Source organism: Pipra filicauda, unplaced genomic scaffold, assembly GCF_003945595.2.
Source record: "Pipra filicauda isolate LSUMZ 115617 unplaced genomic scaffold, ASM394559v2 scaffold380_size693359_pilon, whole genome shotgun sequence".
Lineage (NCBI taxonomy): Eukaryota > Metazoa > Chordata > Aves > Passeriformes > Pipridae > Pipra > Pipra filicauda.
In genome coordinates, this window is record NW_024104510.1 from 633,798 (window position 1) to 656,330 (window position 22,533).

General features: G+C 41.2%; 2 protein-coding genes across 2 annotated transcripts; one reads left to right on the forward strand and one right to left on the reverse strand.

Annotated features, from left to right (window-relative positions):
• Position 1: 1 nt before the first annotated feature.
• TMEM43 (transmembrane protein 43) lies at positions 2 to 11,781 on the reverse strand. The gene is made up of 12 exons (XM_027713816.2): positions 11,286 to 11,781; positions 10,455 to 10,604; positions 9,351 to 9,485; positions 8,969 to 9,063; positions 8,068 to 8,117; positions 6,343 to 6,412; positions 5,636 to 5,706; positions 5,349 to 5,470; positions 4,661 to 4,735; positions 4,478 to 4,579; positions 2,891 to 3,008; positions 2 to 1,916 (listed from the first exon to the last, which is right to left on the reverse strand). The coding sequence occupies exons 1-12, from the start codon at positions 11,295 to 11,297 to the stop codon at positions 1,714 to 1,716; spliced, it is 1,203 nt and encodes a 400-aa protein (XP_027569617.1). The 5' UTR covers positions 11,298 to 11,781; the 3' UTR covers positions 2 to 1,713.
• CHCHD4 (coiled-coil-helix-coiled-coil-helix domain containing 4) lies at positions 11,504 to 21,434 on the forward strand. The gene is made up of 3 exons (XM_027713817.2): positions 11,504 to 11,752; positions 13,631 to 13,729; positions 20,272 to 21,434. The coding sequence occupies exons 1-3, from the start codon at positions 11,731 to 11,733 to the stop codon at positions 20,559 to 20,561; spliced, it is 411 nt and encodes a 136-aa protein (XP_027569618.1). The 5' UTR covers positions 11,504 to 11,730; the 3' UTR covers positions 20,562 to 21,434.
• Positions 21,435 to 22,533: the final 1,099 nt, after the last annotated feature.

Sequence of the window (22,533 nt, forward strand, 5' to 3'; positions counted from 1 at the left end):
CTTTTGAAAACCGTATTTTATTAAATATACAAAAGCTCAGCACTTCTGTAGAAAATTGTATCTTCATCTCTAATTTGGTAATGCTGGCTAGCGTCCTGCATCATGGGCAAAACAGCAGCATTCCAATACATTCTCTCCCCAGTGGAGCGCAATTCCCAACTGGTGGAGCACAAGTTGGTGTTGGTGAGCAGCAGGAAGACACTGCAGTACCGCTAACACGGGCCAGCTGCATGCATGAGGCCACATCCCCTTCCTGTCCTTTCACACACTGCTCCTGCTTTTACCGGCAGAACTGAGACATGAGACTGAACCGACAACATTCAAATACCAAAAGAATTAAAGTAATTAAGACTAATAAAGTAATTATGACTTCTCAAAACATTTATGATTTGTAACTCATTTCTCTGTCAGTACCATTTCTAGCAAACATTTGCTTTTATGTATGTTCAAGTCAAGTTCTTTTGGTACAGAGAACACTCTTCTGATGGTCATAAATAGATTTCATAAATGAAGACATTATTTTTGTACAGAATTGTATATACTTAGAGAAACCCCTGAAACACTGTAGTGCAGGAGGGCCCATCTGGAAGCCAGACTCCATCCTGGTGGAGAGACTTTAAACAGTACCAGAGTGTCTCCAGTCTTGAGTACTGGTTACAACAGAGATATGTAAACATGAGCCATCACAACACTACAAGAAGGCATTCCTCTAACATGATACAAAGCTCTTAATTTAGGCTACTAAAATCTATGAAAACTAGTCAGGCAAAACCGTTTCCATTATTTAATTTCATGGAGTATGTTCGTTGTCCTTACTAAGTGAAATTCAAAAGAAACAGTATACACAGCAAAAAAAACCCCAAATATTTTAAAGACTATATATTCAATTATAAAAGCTAATGTTGTTTCAAGGCAGCAGGTTGTATATTTACAGGTTAGTGACCTCAGAGCATCCCTTTAAGTGCGATTTGAAGTTAAATTTTTGAAATACTTATGCAATGGTATAGTCTGGGCTATCATTTTGGATGCTTAATCAAGAACAACTTCAGAGACTTTTAAAAGGTTGGGGGAAATCAATGCCTCCTAATAAATTCACCCAACCTCAGAGCACTGCTAACCTGGCCACTCATTATACTGAGTTACTTTGAAAATCCTCAGTCCAGAAGCACATGGTTTACATGAGTATTGTGTGGAATTTGCCTAAGCAATTTTCCCTTTAAACACACACACTGCCAAATGCATCAGCCAAAGGAATGTACCTGACTGTGCTACTAGAAAAGGCAGCAGAGGGAGGGCTTTCAGGGACAGGTACACACATGTATTTCCTAAGGATACCTAACCATGGTCCATGGGATCCAGCTGGCGCCTTCTCCAAAACACACCCACACCTGTCAGTGAGGACTTGCCAGTTCTCAAATCAGGGGAATTACTAAGCAGTAAGAGGCACAAAGCTGCTTGTTCACTAACTTATCATCAACACAGACACTCCAAACTGCTTTTTTCCCCCCAAGTTGATGTCACTGACTTCCTACAAACACCATCCTATAGTCCCATGGATAACGTGTATCAACAGTCCCATTCAAGCCCCCTCCCCAGCTCTTGGTGCTCGCTGCTGAGCTGTGATTTGCTGGAAGCACAGTGCAAGAGCCAGGACAGAAATGCACTTGAGAAGTTTCTAACCAGGATTCAGCTCAAGACCCGACCACCTCCTTCTCACTGCTGCTTCTTGGGTGGAACACGAGATCTTGCCACCACGACGGGAACCACGGCGAGCAGCGCAATGAGCAGAGCCCAGAGGGGGCGGTAGAAGAGCCACCCCACGGAGATGGTCAGGAGTGACAGCGAAGTGGCCACGCAGAAGGCAAACGCTTTTAATCCAATGTTAACCAGATCCCTCACAACAGGAAACCAGTCCACTGCAGAGAGAATTAAACATGGGATAAAGCAGTTGACAGGATGACAGTTTAAAAGAAAGTCTCGTTTGTGCCTAGGACCTGCACACTAACTAATGCAATCAAAGACAGACTCAATCAAAGACAAAGCTATTTATCATGAGCACTGGATAAGGCATTCCAGGCATCCTCAAGGCACGTGATAATTAAGCAGCAGCTAAATATATAAGGCAAGGCTATCGTGATCTCTTCAGACAGGACGTAATCCAAAATGAAGTCTGAAGACTTGTCCAAGGCTTGAGAGGCAGAGGAGATGAATAGCCTGGTAGCTATGGAGCAAGTCTAGGGCAACTGATACAAGATGCTAGCATGAAAATTAATTTCAGGTAACAATAGATCTTGCAGCAGCATGTATATGGATAAATAGATCAGAAAAAAAAGTTCCCAGCTACAAAGCAAATGATATCTTTGATGTCTGAAGTTTATACAAGTTTGAGGCATCGTCCTGCTTTTCTGGTTTTATTCCAGCATTTTTATAGGTTAAATAGATAAACAAAAACTTTCTTTGCTGTTGTTTACAATGGTGTAGAATAACCAGACACGAAGACATATTTCCATACAACTACTGACTAGGACCTGTTGGGGGGGACCAGTTGCATGTGGGTGCAGAAAGTCATTGTCTTGCAGTACCTTTTGAAAAAACCAGCCCAACATGTGCTTTGGCTTCTGATTTTGGTAAGCACTGGGCTTGGATCTTCTGAGACTGGCAACAGATATTTGCATGGGATATTTTTAGTGTTCACAAAACAACCAGATGGTTTTGGGATCCTGTTTACCTGCAGTTGCCTACAGAGACTTTCAGATCAAATCAAATCTGAGTTCAAACCAGACTCCTCCTGGTCTCCAAACTAATTAACTGCATATGGGAGCAAAAGAAGACTCTCTAGAGGTTACAATCCTATTTGTAGGTCATTTTACCTTTCTGTAAAAAATCTTACCTAATGTGTAAAAGATTCGAGTCATTAGGCTGATGCCTACAAACATTGAGAGCCAGCCTGCTGCACGGAGGGCCCAGGTCTTCATGGTGTTACTCTGATGCTCCTTCTGAAACACCTCCTGAAAGCAAACATCATGACATGAAGCCTGTTCCTCAATTTCTTTCCAGATCCTCTTAATTCCAGCATATTATGAGCAAATCAGAGCCAACAGCATTTTAGGAGTACAATTTCTCTTGTGGAAAGTACATTGCAGCTCATTCCACAGGGTTTTGTTTGTGCAGTGTGGCAGCCCACTGCAATAGATTGCACAGTGCAGCATGAGGGAAACTGAATTTTTTCCTGAATTAAGAGCCTAATAAGCACCATTTGACACTAACCACAGGCAGAGAGCACACAGGTTTTGCTGCAGTTGGATACATTCAACATTACGGTGGAAAACAAGATACTAATAGGTGACTGTACTGAAGACAGAAGGATCTGACTTCACTGTGCTCGGAGGAAGAGAGAAAAGGCAATACTATCCACTGATGGCTGAAGGAAAGGTGTGTGAAAGAGAGCAAGCAGGAGGAAGGGAAGAAAAGATAAAAGGTGTTTCTGCATTTCATCAGGCAAAGCAAAGCAAAGCATCTATCTGCAAGACTTCTAAGATTTTTTTCAAAATGGGTTGTGTGACCCTCTGGCTCTAGAAAACATCACACGAAGACGGCTGGGACATAATAAAGCACTAAATCGGTGTATGACTGACTGATTACTTGTACATACAACTACTCTACAAATTATTCATTTGTAGTGAGTTAATTTTCAACAAACTAGAATTCGTTCTAATGAAGATTCAAAGCTCACAGCAGAGAGGGGATTCTAGTGCTACTTTCAAGTCAAAACAAAAGCCCTTTTAACTGTTTTTGGGAGCTCCTGTAAACTCTTGACATCTGGGGTTTTTTTTGCAGCAAGGCATGATACAATCATTAATGGAAACAAACCTACTAAAAGGAGTAAATGAACCACCAAATTGCTGGAGCATGCAGGATTTACTGGAGCATAATGCTCTGCCTGAAGGTTCTTTCTCAGCCACAATTGCAATAAACATTTCAAACAAGCCTGAAGTCCTGTTATTAGGAGCTGAAGAGAGAATACCTCCTATGGTTTATTTAATTAAAGCCCGATTTTTACTATTGTTATACGACACCTTTTCAAAAGCACGTGCATGAATGTATAAGCAGGAAACTATGAAGGAGCAAATAAAAGCAAAATGAGAAGGTGCAGAAACAGTCTTTAAAGCAAAGGATGTTCAAAAGCATCACAAGAGGATTAAAAAAAAAAACCCACAGGAATTATTATAGCCAAATTATGGACTGTTACTGGCCAAAGCTTGGCATTTTCTGCAACACACAGAATGTGCAGGAACCTGGAAGGGAAAGACAGGCTACAGCATGTTGTTCTAGAAAAAGGAGGGAGAAAAGCCAATGTTTACACTGAGTATCTGCTCCATTAGAGCAGGCCTGAAGAAGAATGAGAGCTTGCTCCTCTGCTGCTTCTGCACTACCATCTCCAGTTTTAACCCTTCACTAGTACAGTGTAGTATCTCACCTCCACAGAGAGATCCCCAGGGTACAGGATCTCCAGGACGTCTCCAGACTTGGTGTGATATGGAACCAGCTGATCACCTCGCTGGCGAGCAATCACAGTCACCTTGGAACAAAGGGAAAAGTATTTACTGGTTACTGAGTTGGGAACAGAGTTTACAAAACACAAAAACAGCTGAAGATTCACCTTATCAGCAGAGCCCAAATGGGGATCATCTTCACATAGACCCGCATAGAAGAACGAGACACGAAGGTCTCCCACCTACAAACAAGAAAAGAATGGAAGTCAAGAAAGATTGTTTCACAAAGGAGAATCACAGGAAAGACAACTCAGCATGGGAACGCCCTTTATGTACTAACACTTCTTCTGAATGTTTATGTCAAGCCAGAGGATATCCAGAATGATTTCCAAGCTGTACTTTTTCAGGGCTAGTTGACAGCCGAAACAAGAGAGCTCAAAAACTGTGTTGCAATGCCCCCTCTGATTTAGCTGCAGGAGCACATTAACACCAATTATATGCTTTGTTCATCGCTACTCATTTCATCTTTTGGCAGAGCAGATCAGGCAGCACAAGCTGACAACAAGCCATTTCATTGTACTGCTTTCAGCAAGGCAGAGGTAGAACCCACCTCCCAGCACCATTCCATGTCTTTCCATTTAAAAGCATGGCAGACTCAAGAAAACAGAAGACAAAGAAGCAGGATCAGAAGCTTCCTGCAAGAGAAGAACTCATGCTGAAGGACTGCACTAAGGGAGTCATCCTGTGTGAGGGTCTGCACTCCATTTTCTATATCTTTAAATAGAAATGGGACATGCCTCACTTTCTTTTTCACCTAAGAGTAATCACTGCTTTGGTTTATCTTTCTTGTCTTACTTCTGGACGCCTGGGGTTCTCACTGTGATAAAAGTAATCTCCTCCTCGGGTAACATCAGCATGTGGATCCTCAAGGTTCGCCAAGCTCAACCGCTTGAAGTTGTCAATTTTATCCACGAGACCTAAGGAGAATAAAGCATCACACTGAGGCCCAGTGTCTAACCTGGAACAGCCAATTTGCTGGCTGGCTTCCCGATTATCACTGGACACGACGGCTATGGTGAAAAAAACCAAAGTCCACTGCTGATGCAACAGCAGACACAAAGCCAGGACAGAGCAATCCTTACCCTTAGAAAGGACAAAGCTGCCGACCTGGACGTTAGGGGAAACAGCAGTGAAAGACTCCACAGCCATGGCACTGAGGAACAGAGAGAGCCCCTGATTAGTCCCAGAATCAAACTCTTATTTTACAGTATGTAATATACGGCACAGAAAAGGTATTATGGTAAACCTCAGGAGAATGGCCAGCAAGCTAAAACTCAGCAATAAAAATGGCACATTATAGTGTAACTAATATGCTGCAGGTGAGAGATATAAGAAACAAATTCTATATGGCAATTGCCATAAACAAGCCTGTGAGCTTATGCACACTGATTTAGAAAAGGCAGCATGCAAGTGGCATGACAAGCTCAGGGGACATCTGCTATTCTAACCCTCTACTTGTAATAAAAGAAAGAATTACTAATAGACTGCACTAAAGGACAATAAAAGCCAGAAAGGAACCCATTCAAATTCTCCTCCACAGAGACCCCAAGGTCCATGGGTAATTTAACAATAGCTTGATGCCCAGCCATTACCAATGGACAGCTTAATTCTGGTCCCACCAGGCAGCTCTGAACTGCTCTCTAATTTCTTTATGCCTTCATTCTCCCAACTACCAAAAGAACAGCAGTTTCCATCTACTTCACTGTGTTATGAAATTAGTCATTTAGCTTTCATCTGTGATCAGATCCAGTGACAGACTCCAGAGGGACTGTGCCAGGTGGAACATTACCTTGGGTTTTTGTGTCCAATTTCTTTATCAAAGTTTCTGCTGTTCACAACTTCCGATTTCCACTCTGTATCTAAACAGAATGATATGAAGGTTGAGGAAAAGACACTTGGATCTGAGTTACTGAAGACACCCCTTAATCAATTAATCAGCTCTAAGTCACACTTCCAGTAATACTGTTTACATCAAGGTATGTATGTGATAGTCTGTACTGATACTTAGATCCATCCTCCTAGATCCCTGTTAGGGAATGGTGGGATTTAGGGAAAAAAAATAAATGTTAGGGATAAAATTGTAACTCAACTTTGCTCAGCTTTGCTGCTGGTATCTTCCATGATCAGGCTTTGATTCCTGGCTCCACACTTTGGGAATTACCTGGTTTTGTGAGGAAGGGCTGTGAGCTCTGTGAAACCAGCTGGAAAGAGTGGCAGAGAGAAACCACCACGTACGAACTGTAAGCCCAACCCCAGCCCTCACTAAAGGGAGTGAGGGTAACCTGTGGTGATAACAAGGGGCAGAGGGCAAAGGGACAGGAGTCTGGAGTGAACTTGATCCTGGAAAAGGGCGAGAGCAAATGTGTTTTGCCAACACCGATTCAGTAATTAATTTATTATCAATTAAAAAAAATATTTAAGTTAATTTTCCCCAGTCAAGTCTGTTTTGCCCACAATGGCAACTGGAAAGCTATCTCCCTATCTTTATTTCAACCTACAAGCTCTCTAATTCCTGTTCTTCCCAGTCTCTTCTCCAGTACCCCTGAGGAGGAAAGCAGGCAAGCAGCTGTGTGGGTCCTTGGCTGCCAGCCAAGCCTAACCCACCACAGCTAATAATACACAGACCTTCACTGGACAGAATCCATCAGTCTTGAGAGGGCAGCTGGTTTTTTAAATGGCATTTCTTTTTGTTCCCTGTCAGCCTATAAGGCTGTTTTTCACAGCTCACAACCACTAGCTTTGCTCCTTATGTACCTCCATGCAGCAGAGTCCAAGGTTTCACTGAGCTGGGTAGTTTTACATGATCACACCCAGAAACTGCTGCACGCCCATGTTACACATCCATGAGCTTTAATCAGAGATAAATGAAGCACAGAGACCAATCTCCAGCAATATGATGACTCAGAGTATTTTCCTGCCCCTGAGCAGATCAGAATATCATGCTCAGTTCTGCTCCTGCCAAAAAAGCCTTTGACAAAAGCCACAGTGCACATCAGAAGGTGCTGGTGGTTTTCATTACCTGGTATCAACACATAAACAAGTTTTCAAAAGGCTCCCTTACAGGAGGCAGCAGCTACACTGCTTTTTCCTGTCTATTCTCTGCTGCTCACAGCTGATAAATGCCCAGTTACTCCATGTCTGAAGTGTAATCTCAGGTGTAGCTTCGAACAAACTTCCATCTCTGCCCATTTCCTGTCACTGGGGGCCTTGTGAGTCCTATCTCTGGAGCCTTCTATCCCTGGATGCTGCTCTGAACCTTTAGCAGTTCCAGGACAAGACTCAGGTTTTCTGCAGTACTTTCTGCTAACAGCACATCTCCTTTCACCTCAGTTAGCCCAAGAAAGGAGGTTCTGCCGCTTGTTTAGGTATCAGAACTTTTGTTTATTTCTTCACATTCCTTTCCTTGCTTTCCCAAGAAGAAAATTCAGGTTTTACCAAAAATAAACAAAATACACACACACAAAAGCCCAAAGTTACATGCATAAAAAAAGGTACTTTCCGTTGATCAACTTACTGTATGAATACTTTGTCTCTTTCTTAATCTCACCATTCTCTTCATATTCCCTGTAGAGAAAAGTGGTTGGGATGAGAACCAAAACAGTGCACACACACCCTTGCTCAGGGCAGAATACACTTTACAAATGAAATGAACAGACAGATCACTGACAACACAAACTTATCTTCACACGTAACTTAACTCTTCTCTGAACTACAGGCTCTGAAGACACAGATTCTCTGTACAAGGAGAAAACTACACACAAACGCTGAACAGTCACAACCTGTTTATTCCCATGTTTCCAACAAGGAGGTGTTGACTAGATCAATGAGGAACAACTAGTATTAAAGACAGTGAGCTGACCTAAATCAAATGTTTTACAGATGTTGCACCATAAGCAAGCTAAAACTGAGAAATTGTTTTTCAAACCTTCACAACCTCTGACTTTTTTTGTGACATGAAAGACATTTGAAACATGAATTCTGTGCAGTAAGACCTACCTAAGAGCTAATAACTTTCATACTACTGTCAGTGGAATTATTAGTAACAGCAGAAACATTTTCCCTATTTGGTTTGCAACTACGAGCACAGTAAACATCTCATTAGTTTTGTTAATTGCCTTGAAAAGGTACAAAGACTGCAATATTGCCTATGATGAGCTAACCCACGTGTTTCTCAAACAACTAAAATTTCTAGTTTACTTTCAAATCTAGAAATTAATGTTGGTTTTTTATTATTAAGGTATCAGAGTCTTATAAAAATCAAGAAATCGTGTCTCGGTTTAGTTAAGTACTTCAATTTGCACACATTTAAAGTACTAAAGAAATTAAGAGATTGAATGAAGTTACAAAAAAATTGTGAGGAGATCCTGTTAATACAACATTTTTATAAAGAACTTCAAAAGATTACTTTCACTTACTTGGAATCTTCATATTCTACCCACTGGTACATTTCCACGTTACGCTTAAGTTTGACAGCGTGGATGGAAAGCCCGTAGCTGGGGTCAAACAAGGGCTGTGGAAAAGTTAAAGAAAACAAGTCAGTAGAAATGCTGTACCTCACAAATTCAAACACTGTACTTTTACTATCAAACCCATTTACATAGCTCCCCGGACACAGTTAGCTCTATGTTACACACATTTGAATACAGGATAAAGTTTGGGTGGTAGCTGGCAATGCTTACAGAGGAGGAGAAAAGCTACACATCTCTTCTGGATATCAAACATAACTTTAATCGGCAAAGACTTTTCCTTCCCTCCAAGGTTGAAATACTCATATCTTCAAGGTACTATTTCATTTACCTTAGATGTACTCAGAGCACCAGACAAGTGCACCAGTCTCCCTTCATTCTGCTGTGAGATACTGTGGATGGTATCAAGAGGGACCACAAGAGAAAGTCCCTCATCAAGAGATTTGGCTGTCCTTAACGCTCGTCCCTGCAATCAAGAAAACCAAAATCAACTTGTGAAGAATCAATGGCACAGCAGTGTTTTGTGAAAAAGGTTAGAAGACAACTAAACTGAGGACCACAAGGAATGCTTGTGTATTCAGCCTCAAGGCATATTTTCAAAACACACTTGTACTTCTCCACTCTCTCTGTGTCTGACATAGTTTGGGGCAGTATTTCTTCCCCACACAGCGGGACCATTACCACTGACTAAGTTTCTCAAACATAAATTATTCCTGCAATGGTCCAAAGCTCTTCACCTCTTTTGTTCATCGTTCATGAATAACTGCAAAAATGATGCAAATTATGGTCCCTTTTCCACAGACCCAGGAGACTTCCTGGCAGCAGTTTCCCCTGCCTTACCATGATGTCATGGTGTGCTTTTTTCTGCAAAGTCATCAAAATTGGGAGTAGTTCTTTTTCCTCGTATAGAGGTACAAAAGGAAGTCTTAGGTGAAAATTCACAAAATTATGCTCCCCCACTCCAAAACTGCCAAAGCCTGTATGTTTGCAATGGTAAGGTGCTAGGATTCCCTGCTTATTCTTTTTTTTTAACCTAAAACCAAGATATAAAATAACACTGAGAATAAATTAGTAAATAACACTCCTGGTTTTGCAACATGGGGTATGAATTCCTTTAGCACAATTGTAACAACACTAGAAATTAGGGCCTTTTGTTATCCCAAGAAAAGAGAGAAGGCTGGAACGTGGTTGGCTCATGCAACTCCCTTACAATAATACCACAGACTGTTTCTGCATCAGTCTCTCATCTTCTGTCTCACCACACATGGCCACTGTCTCTACTACACTCAGTTCTACAGAAATACTATCTGTGGCCCTGTGATTTCACTCTTCTCTTATACCCCAAGCATAAGCACCAGGTTGTCCAAACATAAATTCTTCTTCTCATGGATGAAGTAATAAAGCTCTGTACAAACCCTGACAATATTTCACTTACTTCATTGGTAAAAAGAAGGTAGAAAGCCAAAAGAAATGTCACAAGTCCCATCAACATGCCACCAGAAGTCTCGCTGAGCCTCTCCAGGAACCCCGGTTTGGACTCACTTGTGATTTTAACATGCTCTTTTCTGCTGCCAGTGTCAGAGAACTGTTGGAGATAAACCAAAAATGCAATATTGGTGTGAAAGGGGAAAGCATTCCGTTTCAAAACAAGTCTGTTTGCTTTGTTAATACAACTGCTCTAGAGAGTAGCACCTCTTGCCTTGGACCAAAATTTTCCCACACTTATTAAATGACTCATCACACTTTTGAAATCAGAAATACAATCAATAAATAAAACTCCAGCCTGATGGAAAAAACCGATTTCTTTCACAGTGGTTCAAGCTTTCTCCAGTTTGTCTCTAGGTTCTGTATTTGGTGTCCACGCCCTGCATTCAGGCCGTGACAAACTGAGTAACAGTTCTGAATTCCAGACCAGCTAAAACATCGCTATAAATAACAAGTTACACTTCACCTCACCAGCGACAGAGCGCCCGCATACTTCAAAATAATTACATCCAGGGCAACAAAAACCGATAGCTTAAAACAAAACCGCTGCTGCTGTCCTGTGAGAGCCCAGGGGTTTATCTGTGTGTAGGCGGGCTGTGGGGGATTGCCAAGATGCAGCTTTAGATCAGAACACGCAAGCAGCCAAAGCAGGGGATGGGGCTTCTCTTCGTCTCTTCTGGAGATGCCCGGGGGCTGTGACCTGTCCAGGCCTCTGGCCCCAGCCAGGGCACCTCGTGGGGGGAACGGGCCGGCCCGGGCGGTCGGTGCGAGCAGCACTTACGTTCCTCGACATCTTGAGCCTGTTGATCCCCCCGGGTACCACCACAGAGACCACAACAGCCGCGCACCGACAGCCGCGCCCTCCTCCGCCTCAGGGCTCTCCCGCCCCCGAGCCGCTCCCCGCCCGCAGCGGCGCACGCCGGGACGCGTAGTTCCCGCCGCGGCCGGGAAGCCCTTCCTCTCTCCCGGCCTCTCTCCCTGCCTTCCTCCCTCCTCCCGCGGGGCGGGCGGGAGCTGTAGTGCGGCGGGGCCGGGCCTGGCGGAGCCGCAGCTCCCTCCTCAGGAGGTGCGTCAGCGGCCGCCGGCGGGCAGCGAAGGCGCTTCCGGAGGCGGGAGGTCGCGGCGTGGAGCGGCGCTGCCCGGAGCGGTGCGGGCCGTGCTGGAACGGCGGAGCGGCGGGGCCAGTGCGCGGCGCGCTGCGGGGGGAGGCACCGGCCGGCTCCGCCATGTCCTACTGCAGGCAGGAAGGTGCGCCCGCGTGTCCTCCTCAATGTCACCCTGCCGGGACGGGCTCGCCCTGAGGCGGCCGGGGCGGGGTGGGGGCGCCGAGGGGTGACCGCCCGTTCGTGAGGGGAAGGCGCAGGCGGAGGGGGGAAGAGGCGCGCGAGCCGCCCGCGGGGGCAGCGCTGCCGCGCCGACCCTTCCCCTGGCGGAGGGCGGGAAGCGCGGCGGGGCCATGAGGCGGGGAGGGCGCCGAGCCCCGGGCGCGGGCTGGGAAGGGCCGGAGCGCGGCGGGAGAGCCCCGCAGGGACCGGATTTTGCTGCGGAGTGCGGGCGGCTCCCTGTCCTGCAATGGCACCCGCCCGCAGGGGTTAAAGTTACCTCTTTTGGCTTAGCTTAATGGCCAGAGGTGTCGCGTTTTGCCTTCTTAAGGAAAACGCGGTAGATGGACGGGGGGGGCAGAGCGCGAGCTTTATGTGTCTGTATCGTGTTGTACGAGTTGTGGTATTTATAAGGCTGGAGCATTTCTTACAGTGGGAGATATATATCTATGTTTTTCTGTATATATATAGGTATATATGTATACATCCATATATATATATAGATGTATGTGTGTATATATCCCTGACCTCTTAAGTAATGCAAAGTGGATAAATGTAAACTTTCAAACTGGAGAAAAAAAAAAAAACAAAACAAACCAAAACCGTTCTGTAGTTCTAAATGCCATTTTTAAGTTACAAACTTTGGCACAATGAATGCTGGTTATAAACCGCGGTGAGGCAGTCATAACCTACGGACCTCTTTTATGCTTTATGCTGCCCTTTATTTAGTTTTTCGAGATCTGTAAGCTGCCTTATGCTACCCTACAAAATTGCAGCGACAGGGGTTAGAGTTCACTTGTTTCTAGTTCCATTTATATCAATTAACATTCCATTTTAAAGTTTGCTGGAGTACAAAGAGTTACCAGAATAGTTTCCCTTTTAAAAGGTTTTCGATGTATTTGTTTCTCAGACATGTTCAAATGCATGTTGGTTACTGAGCAAAGTAAAGGAAGTTAGTGAACATCTTCTGGCTGAGGTCACATGGAGGGGCCAGAAGATCCTAATTTCTAATACGCCGAGTCACTGTAGTGACTTTATGAATTGGGAGAATTCTCGGGGACTTTACCATTTTTTTCTGCTCAATGAACACTCAGTTGGGCGTTGAGAAGGGTTTCAGGTAGCTGTTCTTTTCTGCTTGTGCCTGCCTTGGAGTGTCTGTTACAGTTTTACAGAGTTGTTAGAAAACCACTCAGGTTTCCAGCCAAGCTTCCCCACCCCGCAATGGAACTTTTTGGTTAAATCAAGAGTGGCCCAAGAGCAGGAAGTATTCTCTTTTGGGTTTCTGTCCTTGGGAATGTTCACAGCACCTGTCAGTATAGTTAGTTCTACACCATGATGGTTCTCTTCAATATTTAATTCAGATGATTACTGTAAAATATTACACTAGTCTTTAATGAAGAGCACTGTTATTAATAAGCATCTATTGAACAGTTATTTAGTGTGGTTTTTTCTTTCGCTCTTCTTTTTTTTTTAGTCTAACTCCTTTGTCTGTGTTAGTCCTGGTAACAGGGTAGTTTGAGCTTGTTTTGAAACAGCTTTTTAATTTCAAAGTTCAGTGAACTGTACTGTGATCTGCAGCCATTACAGGACGTTGCTGTGAAAATTGGAACTTTAGAAGAATAGAATTTCAGTGTGTATGAGTTCCACTGAGCCAATAGTTGAAGATGATGGTTAAGTACAACAGAATTCAGTCACCATTAACATTAGTGCATCACGATGAATATCTCATTACCTCGTGGCCATTTTGTAAATGACTCTCGTTCTGTCTCAGATTTATCTGAACTTCTCGTTTCCTGTGTGGTAGGAAAAGACAGAATTATATTTGCGACCAAGGAGGACCATGAGACACCGAGCAGTGCTGAGCTGGTTGCAGATGACCCAGATGACCCTTACGAAGAACAAGGTCAGTAGTGAGGAGAAGAAGGGAAGTAAAGAGTGGTACATCACATGTAAAACCAATAAAAGAAAACAAATTAGGTAAAAATTATTAATTTTTAAACACTGAGGGCAGCTGGTTGTGCAGCACGTAAACCCCCAAACTTTTGGTAATTTTAACTGCCGAGTTAGGGCGTCACAAATGACATGCTTTCCTTACAGTGTTTTTTTTCCTACACTTGTAATGATTTTTTTGCAGTGGCCTGTTCAAATAATCACTTGATGGCTTTTAGTCTTGGTTATTAGCCAGGGATATCCAGAAAAACCTTTTCCTTTTATTCTTTTATTAACAAAGTTAGAGCTGAATCAGTGAAAATGATGGTAATTTTTTCACTGTTTTCAGTGACACCACACAATTTTTAGAGAAACTGGCATGAGTTACATACCACTGTCATTGATGTGAGTTGCTCACCTGCCTGTTTACCCCTGAAATTGTGTAATTTGGTGATCTCTGGATATCTGATTTTAGGCCAGTTATGTCTGGCTAGTGCTGTACTATACTCATAGCAATATAATCAACAGTTAGTAGTAATGTCTTTCAATGGTACATAACAGGTAAGTTCAAATTACTGAGTTTTCAACTGTAATAATCTTGCCTTGAAAAGATGGAAGTTTTCAGTGAAGATTGCAGGTCTTACATGAAGTAGATCTAACCTGCAAATAAAGATTTAAGAGAGCAAAATACTTCTGAGACCAAGACTCATAATAGTCTGGTTGCACAGAGTTTATTTTAGATTGTTTCTAATAGGTAAATGATATAATCTTCCTATCATGATGATTATATAATCTTGCCCTAGGTTAATAATTATCATGAACATCTGCAAATTTAGATTTTTTTTTCTAATTGTCTCTGTTTGCAGGTCTTTTAGCCTCTGCACTTTGTGTGAGGTGATTTCATTGGTTTCAGCTTCACTGAGATTGAAGTAAATTCTTCACTCTTCTTGAAATTTTGTTCGAAACTGAAAGTTATGCCAGTGGCTCTGAGACCTTTAGAGGGCAGCATTTAAGCACAGTTTAGCAGCTGGAGCACACAGGGTTTCTGTTAGCTGATACAGTATGTAGTGTAATTTCAATCATGTCTTCCTGAGTCATTAAAATACCTTTTTTTCTACATAGATTTGTGGTGAAGTGATTTTGCATTTATCTGCCTATTTTGGCCTCATTACAACTGAATGTAGTCAACTATATAACTAAAAGTTTTGCTTATCAGCAGTGATTAGCCTGTTCAATGTTATAATGACCCAAATGAGAACAATGAGAGAAATTCAGTTGCAGAAGGCTATTTAAAAAGTGCATTTTAGTATCTCTCAGGAATCCTACCTTGTGTTTTCAGGTAGGTTGCTTTGCTGGCTAAGACCTAATACCCAAACTGCCTATTTGGTGGAAACAGTCTATGCTTTGGTGTTTGTCATCACCTTCACCATGGGAATGGTGCTTCAGCCCCCAAAGATTTTGGCTAAAAACCCCTCCAGACAATAAAATCATTGTGACACTTGTATCTGTTACTGCCTTGACTAAAATGGAAGATGGAACCTAAAAATGATACACCTAAAGCAGTTCATCCTTAGCTGGCAAACAGTGTCTGAGGAGAGCTCATTTTGAGGAGTACTTGTTCCTGTCAGTATTACATGTGGAAATGAAACAAAATCTGAGTTTTTAATTCTTGTCTCAGGCAAATTTGAAATCCAATATTGGTCTGTTAAGTGAAGAGTTAACAGCCTCTAATGATCAGATGGTAGAATTAAGTTCCCCATTCCTTTTCTGTGGCTTTCTGTTTCCTCTGAAAAACTGGAGACTGCTTGAAAAATAAAGCAAAGCTACTTTTTCTAGATATCACATCTGGAGAACATACAAACCCTTGGAGATTTTACTGTTACTGTTCAGTCACTTTATGTGGTGTACAGCTAAACAAAGTGGCCTGCTCTTTAGCTAAGTACATTCATGCTGCAGCACATGGATTCATATTGGCCTTATAACTAAACGTCTGGTTTTGACACTGTCTTTTAAGAGGAAAGGGAAGGGTGTTTATCTCCAGTGGACATCATAGACAGAGCATAATGGCAGACATACTACCAAAATTTGGAATGTGAACATAGCAAACAATTCTCTTTGTACATCTGAAGAGGGTTTTTTTTTTTTGTTCTGTCTCCTGTCTGCCCTAAATGACTCTTTTCCTAGTTGTGCATATACCCCAAGTATATAGTCTTGTGCCATATATTTGGGTAATAAACTAGTCAAAATTAAAACAGCCACTTCCTTTTTGTTTGCATGCCACACTCATCGATTCCTTTTATGTGTATTTTGCTGGATATGGAAGGGCTGTGGTGAGGAGGAGAGGGTTTTTTTTCCTAGCAATCCTGCATTTATAGCATGTTAGGTCACTTGCTTCCTCAGCAGCACAGCAGAGAAGAAAAGGCAGAAAGCCAGAAGGTTGTTACGTCAGGGACACCTTACAGTGACAATGTATGTCTGTGGGATTCACAATAACAAACCAGACTATATTTAAATTCTGTTAATAAGTTTGGGGAGGGCATGTTGTTGTTGGGTTTTGTTTGTTAGTTTGTTGAGGGTTTTTTAGCATGTGGTGAGTTACTGCCATGTTTTATAGGTTCTCTGAAAACTCACTTGAGCGACCGAGGGCTACAGTGCATTAGATCAGAACAGAGAAACAACTGACATATCACAGAATGTAGCTGCCTCTAATGGGAGTGAAACTTGGGGGCGAAATGGTTTGGAATATGTTGAAGTGCAGCAGCTGTGGCTTGCGTGGCTTTTATTTAAGTGAAAATTGGAAAGAGATTTGCTGTACATAACGTAATGTGCAGGCTTTTCTGATTTAGCTTCTGCTTTGAATAGAAGACTTGGTTTCCAGTGTTCAAATTCTGTTGTATAATTAACTGGAATGACTCTTCTCATCTTTTTTGCTGTGCTATACAGACCAGTCATACCTAGGAAAGAATAGATTCATTATACAGATCCACCATAATCTGCATTGTTTTCTAATACATCTGAAACTTTAGTTTAAAATTTTGGGGTTTTGAAGTGGCCTTTTTCATATTTAAGATAAACATGTAGTTTGGTATTTTTTTTAAGTTCTCATTATGCCCCAGATATTAACATACATTAGTCTTTCAGTAGTGTGCTTGAGTCAGTAGATCATTCAGGAAAACATGAGTTGTGTTTCCCTTGGGAGAAAATAAATTTGTGTAGTATTCTTATTTCTATCAATATTTTTTGTTGTTGTATCACTTAGGAGATTTTGGTAAGCAAAATGTTAATGACTTGCTTTAAATCAAAACCATTGAAATTAAAGAAGCCATGTGAAATGGAAAGGCAGGCAAACCAGACAAAAGTTTAAGTTAGCATGTCATATTGCAGTGTAGCTCACGATTCACTGTATGTGCCTCTTGACAGCTGTGGCTGATGAAAACAAATTAAGAATTCACTGCAGCAGTTTTGAAATAGCATTCTTACTGTAAAGCTCGTTTCTAGTCCTGTGTGTTGCAGATGGCGGAATTTAAACATGAAAGATCCCTGTTTTTCCTGAGATCTTTGCTGCCATAAGTTAGAATAATTTCTTATTAAGCTTATACGAAGAAGGCACTGATGAGTTTTATGCATGCAAAGTAATTTTTATTAGCATTACAGCTATGATGGGAAAGTTGGCTAAAAGCACTTGTGGAATTGGACCTCAGACACAGATTGTTGCTGGTCTTTCCCTTCTGTTTTTCCAGGCTTGTTCCTGTCATCTTATTTTAGAGACAGTTTTAATGTGGTTTCTAAAGAGGAGTGATGAAGTTATTTCTTTTAAGAAATAACTTGATGAGTGATCAGATGTACTGGACTGTTTTTGTGACTGGTGGTGTCTCTTTCATTCCTGCTTCCCATGTGTCTGTCATCTTATACTGTGAATCACTGGCAGATAAACTTGTTACTGAAATGTTTGTCATATAACAGGAAAGAAACTTTTCTCAGAACAACAGTGGGACTTCATTACAGCAAGTCCAAAGACAAGTGTTGACAAAGATGCAGATGGACCTGCCTCCATCCATGATATTAACAGATTCTGTGAGCCACGAGGGATTAGATTATGTGATGTCAGCAATCGATTGTTAACACAAACCTGGATCTGTTGTGATGTAAACAGCATTGTATTTTCTTCCCCAAGTGCAGGCTCAAGTAGATTACAACCCACTGAATCAGTGAGGTTCAGGTTGCATTTGAAACAAATTTTAATTCAGTTTTACTTTAAAATAATAATCCTATCTATTGCAGGCTTGTGATTCAGGGAGAGCGGCGGCTGAAATCTGTTTCCGATTTAATTGTGCTCTAAGCTGGCTGATAAACTTACTCATTGACGTGTGAACTCTGCTGTGATTGTCAATGAGGAAATGCTTGCCTTATTCATCTGTATTTTTGCTTGGATTTTTTTAAAGCATGATTTCTGTGCATATAACATCTGAAACTGATGCTATTTCAGTGATCAAATAGGTGCAAGTCAATGCTCTTGTGATATCATAGGATGTATTGTTTTATGGGATAACTCTTATATTGTTAAAATTTGCATGCTTACAAGGCAGTTCTGGTTCTAAAAGGAGAAATCTATTTTAAGATAATTATATTACAGTAATTTTATTGCTGTGGTGTCTTCAGGAACATTTCAAAACTTCATGTATTTTTTTCTTTTCAAAGTATTATAAAAATGACTTTAAAATGACTGGTTGATGTTAGCAGGGAGGCATATAGGACTTCAAAATCTAGTTAACAAAGCAAGTTGTACTGTATGATTAACTTCTTTCTGCTTTATGTAGTCTTTGGCAATGAGGAATCTGGCACCAGCCACCCATTGTCTTGTCTCAGAAGTGCTGCTTTTCATCCAGGCATCTAGAGATGCCCTGATGCACTGGACCAGGTTTTATCTTCTCAGTAAAATTATTATTAGAGATACTTTACAAAACTCTCTTGCCAAATATGAATATTACTGTAGTTGACTAAATCACGCTAAGGAGGTTTTTACTTTCTGTAATGAAAAACAAGTCTGAGCAACACCGAGATTTGACTGACTCAGTGTAATTTTCTGCTGAACTGCATTGGCTGAGTTAAAGCACATCGTTGATCCATTGCAAATTAGAGTAAAATATTCCTTCTAATGTAGCAATAAATGATTGAGCTGCTTTTGCTGTACCAGTCTAAGATTCATGATATTGCAGCCTGGTGTCCAAGGAGTTGCACTTGGGAGAAAAACTGGAACTTCATGATCCCACAGGACAAAGACAATAAATTGGTTTCTTGCATTCCATGGCAGTATTTTAGGTAACATTAAGTTTTATCAGGCCCTAAATATAATTTCATGTTTGAATCAGAATTAATGCTCTGCCAGTGGTATTTTAATACCCCCTTCTGTAGGGAAAGTGCTTAAACTTCAGGTTTATGCACATGCTGTCTGCTTCTGCAGAAACTCAACCTGGAGATGAAGTTAGGAAAGTCTGCTAAAGAGGAGGAGAGCAAAGTGTTCAAATGGAGAAGAAACCAGCTTGGATGATAGCACAGTATTGCTCTTGTTCTTCATAGATGAACATACCTGCATGTGTGTTCATACAAGATAGAGAAAGAAAATGGAGATGTATTGCCTTAAAGAAATCTTTTAAAGACTCTAGAAGCCCCCATGACCAACTCTGTTATATTGAATTTCTAAAACTTAGAGAAAAGAAGTTCTCTGGCTTGCTCTTGACCTTCATTGTGCAAATTAGTTGATATCTCAAAGAACCTAAACCCTTAAATCTTCACCTTGCCATTCCATCAGTGAAGTATTTCTATGGTGGCTTTAACTGTTCCAGAGCAGAAGCTGTTCCAGTTTAGAGTCTTAAGTAAATCTTAACTCCCTTTCAGTTGTGATCTAAAGTGCAATTTGTTTTCTGGCAAGCAGACAGGCTGGCATGCTCTGTTCTCTGTTCCTTGTGTTCTGTGGCACGTGACTTAATCTGCGTTTTACAGATATGCTGATTTTTATTGTTGTAATTGTGGTCTTCCAGTTCAAACTTGAAGGGGGAAAATTGTGGGTTAGTATTTCAGAGTTCATTAAAAACAAAGAAAAATTCATCCATTCAGTTTGATATAAAAGATTTCTAGCCTTAATTTAAATTCTTATTACTTGTATGACATGATTTTAATGCTTTCTGTTGTTCCCCTGACAGAGTCTGGCAAGTGGATTGACTTGACTTCTATGTGTTTTGTAGCTCCCTTAGAATAGTCTCAGTGGCCTGTAGTCTAGAGAGAGACTTAATTCAGAGATGGATAGAGAACTAATTTCACTTGTGCTTATTAAAGGATTATACAGATCAGAGAGAGAAACAGACTGGCCGGGAAGTGAAAGGTGTTTACCACGCTTAAAGCTACACAGCTAATGTGGCATTATTAGTACTTCAGTTCACCTGCAGCCTAGAAGCTGTCACTGAATTAAATCAATTTTTGGAAGGAACGCTTAACTTTTCTTCTCTCTTGTTTGTTCAGGATTGATATTGCCCAATGGAGATATCAATTGGAATTGCCCATGTCTGGGTGGAATGGCTAGTGGTCCCTGTGGGGAACAGTTCAAGTCAGCCTTTTCTTGTTTCCACTATAGCACAGAAGAAATAAAGGGATCAGACTGTGTGGACCAATTCCGTGCCATGCAGGAATGCATGCAAAAATACCCGGATCTTTACCCTCAAGAGGATGAAAATGAAGAGAAGTCCAGCAAAGATTTGGAAGCTGCTTCTGTGGAGGCCTCTGCTGCCAAAGAGGAGAAGGGATCTAGCTAATGAAGATGCAAGGAGGCTCTCGTCTCCATTTCTCATGTTCAGAGACATGGACTTTTGCAGTGTGTCTGTCTCCTGAGTAGTGAGGAAATGTTTCACCACGTTCTGTGCACTATATCATAGTAAATAATTTATTGGCGAAGGAGAAATCTCAGAGCTACAGCCTTGCAAATAAGTACTGCAGAAGGAATGAGTGTGTGTATGTACTGTGTAACCTGCTATCAGACACAGTTAATACTTTAACAGCTGTTTTTTACCCTCAAGTTTTCCTTGAGTTTTGACTTGAATAATGTCTTGAAATACATAGCTTTCAGCTAAATTTTCACTGGTACACCAGGTCTGTCTTCATTTCAGTATGTTCTGATCAATAGCTGCTCTTTTTGAATGTATTCTGTTCCATCAATAGAAACTGCATTAAATGATTGTTTTTCCTTAAAGAGCTGTTAGGTTTTTTTTTTTTGCCAGAGTGATACAGGACATTGAAAATGGCATAAATCCAGAATTTCTCAAATAATTTCAAATGGTCCTAACTAGATTATGGTTGCATTTTAGTACTGGCATCAGATCAGGACTGCCAGAAAAATGTTGAAATGCACATCTTTGATTTGATTTACTTATTGTGATGGTTTTTGCATTTTTAAGAATAGTGTGTTGTGCAACTGATGATAAAGATGAATGGAAAGAATGGTGGTCACTAGCTTTATTTTTGCTCTGAAACCACAAGGTTTGGGTTTCTTCAGTACCTGCTCCTTCAATGTATAGATGGGCACTTGTAAAATACTTTGAGAATACAATAAATTGTTACCTGGTGTAATGATCTCAAAATAGATACTGTGACTTAAATGCATATTAAAAAGCAAATACTTTTTACCTTCATTGGAAGCTCCTGTGTCTTTGTGGGATTTTTTTGTTCGTTTTTTTGTTTTGGGGCGGGTTGTTGTAATTTTTGGTTTGGGGGTTTTGTTTGTTTGTTTTTGAGAACTGTTCTGTGCTGTAAGCGGACTTTGAATCAGTTTGTGGGTTGTATAGATCAGTTGCTCCAGCTTGTCAGATTTTTATTCTTGTCTCATTCTTTTCTCCTCACCCCCAGTCAGGAAGGCATAAAAAACCTAAAGCGTTTAAGCATTTTCAATAGCTATATTAGACTGGATTATGAACCAGCACTACAGAGAACCTGAACTGCTATTAAAATATTTGAAAAGTACTTAAAAGGTACAAATACTTTAATAGTAATTCGCTACAGTTTAATACCTGTGGATAAGGGAATACTGCATTGTTTGTCTTTCCTAGCAAAACATGGCCTGTGAGAATTGTTTTGTGAAAGAAATTGTACCTTTGGCTTCAGCAACTGTTCATTACAAAGTTGTTTGCTTTGGTTTGGGTTTTTTTTTTCTCTCCTTGTGTGTTGGTTACCTCAACCAAAGCATAAAAAGCTGTAGTGTCAATAATGCAGCCCAGTCAGTCCAGCAGTGTTTAAACACTTGCCTGTCTCTGTGGGCAGCAGTCTGAAGTGCTCAGCAACAGTACTTCCATACAGCTTTTTGGTATCTTCTTTGCATAAGTTATTTTGGTGCTACTGTTGATGTTTCCGAATATTCGAGGGGAATTTCTGTTAAGTTTTACAGTGTGTTTGAGCTGTTTGTATTGCAGCTGTTGGATCTTCCAAAAAAATTGTGGGCAGTTGAGCAGCTGATAAATACTCCATTCTGAGGGCAGAGATAGCAGGTACTCTTGGCATCTCTTTGCTTTTCAAAGAAACAAAGTGTCACAGAACTTCTCAGTGTGACTCTCTCAGGCGTAGGAAGCCAAATGCCAAGTTAACCTGAGTAAATAGGCACAAAAGCAGCGGAGATAAACTTTGGCACTTAGGGAGTTGGACCAGGAAAATGGAATCTTAGGCAATAGATAAACACTGGGCACCAAATAAAAAAAAATTCACATGCACCCAAGCTTTTGGTTGTTCAAATGGAAATCC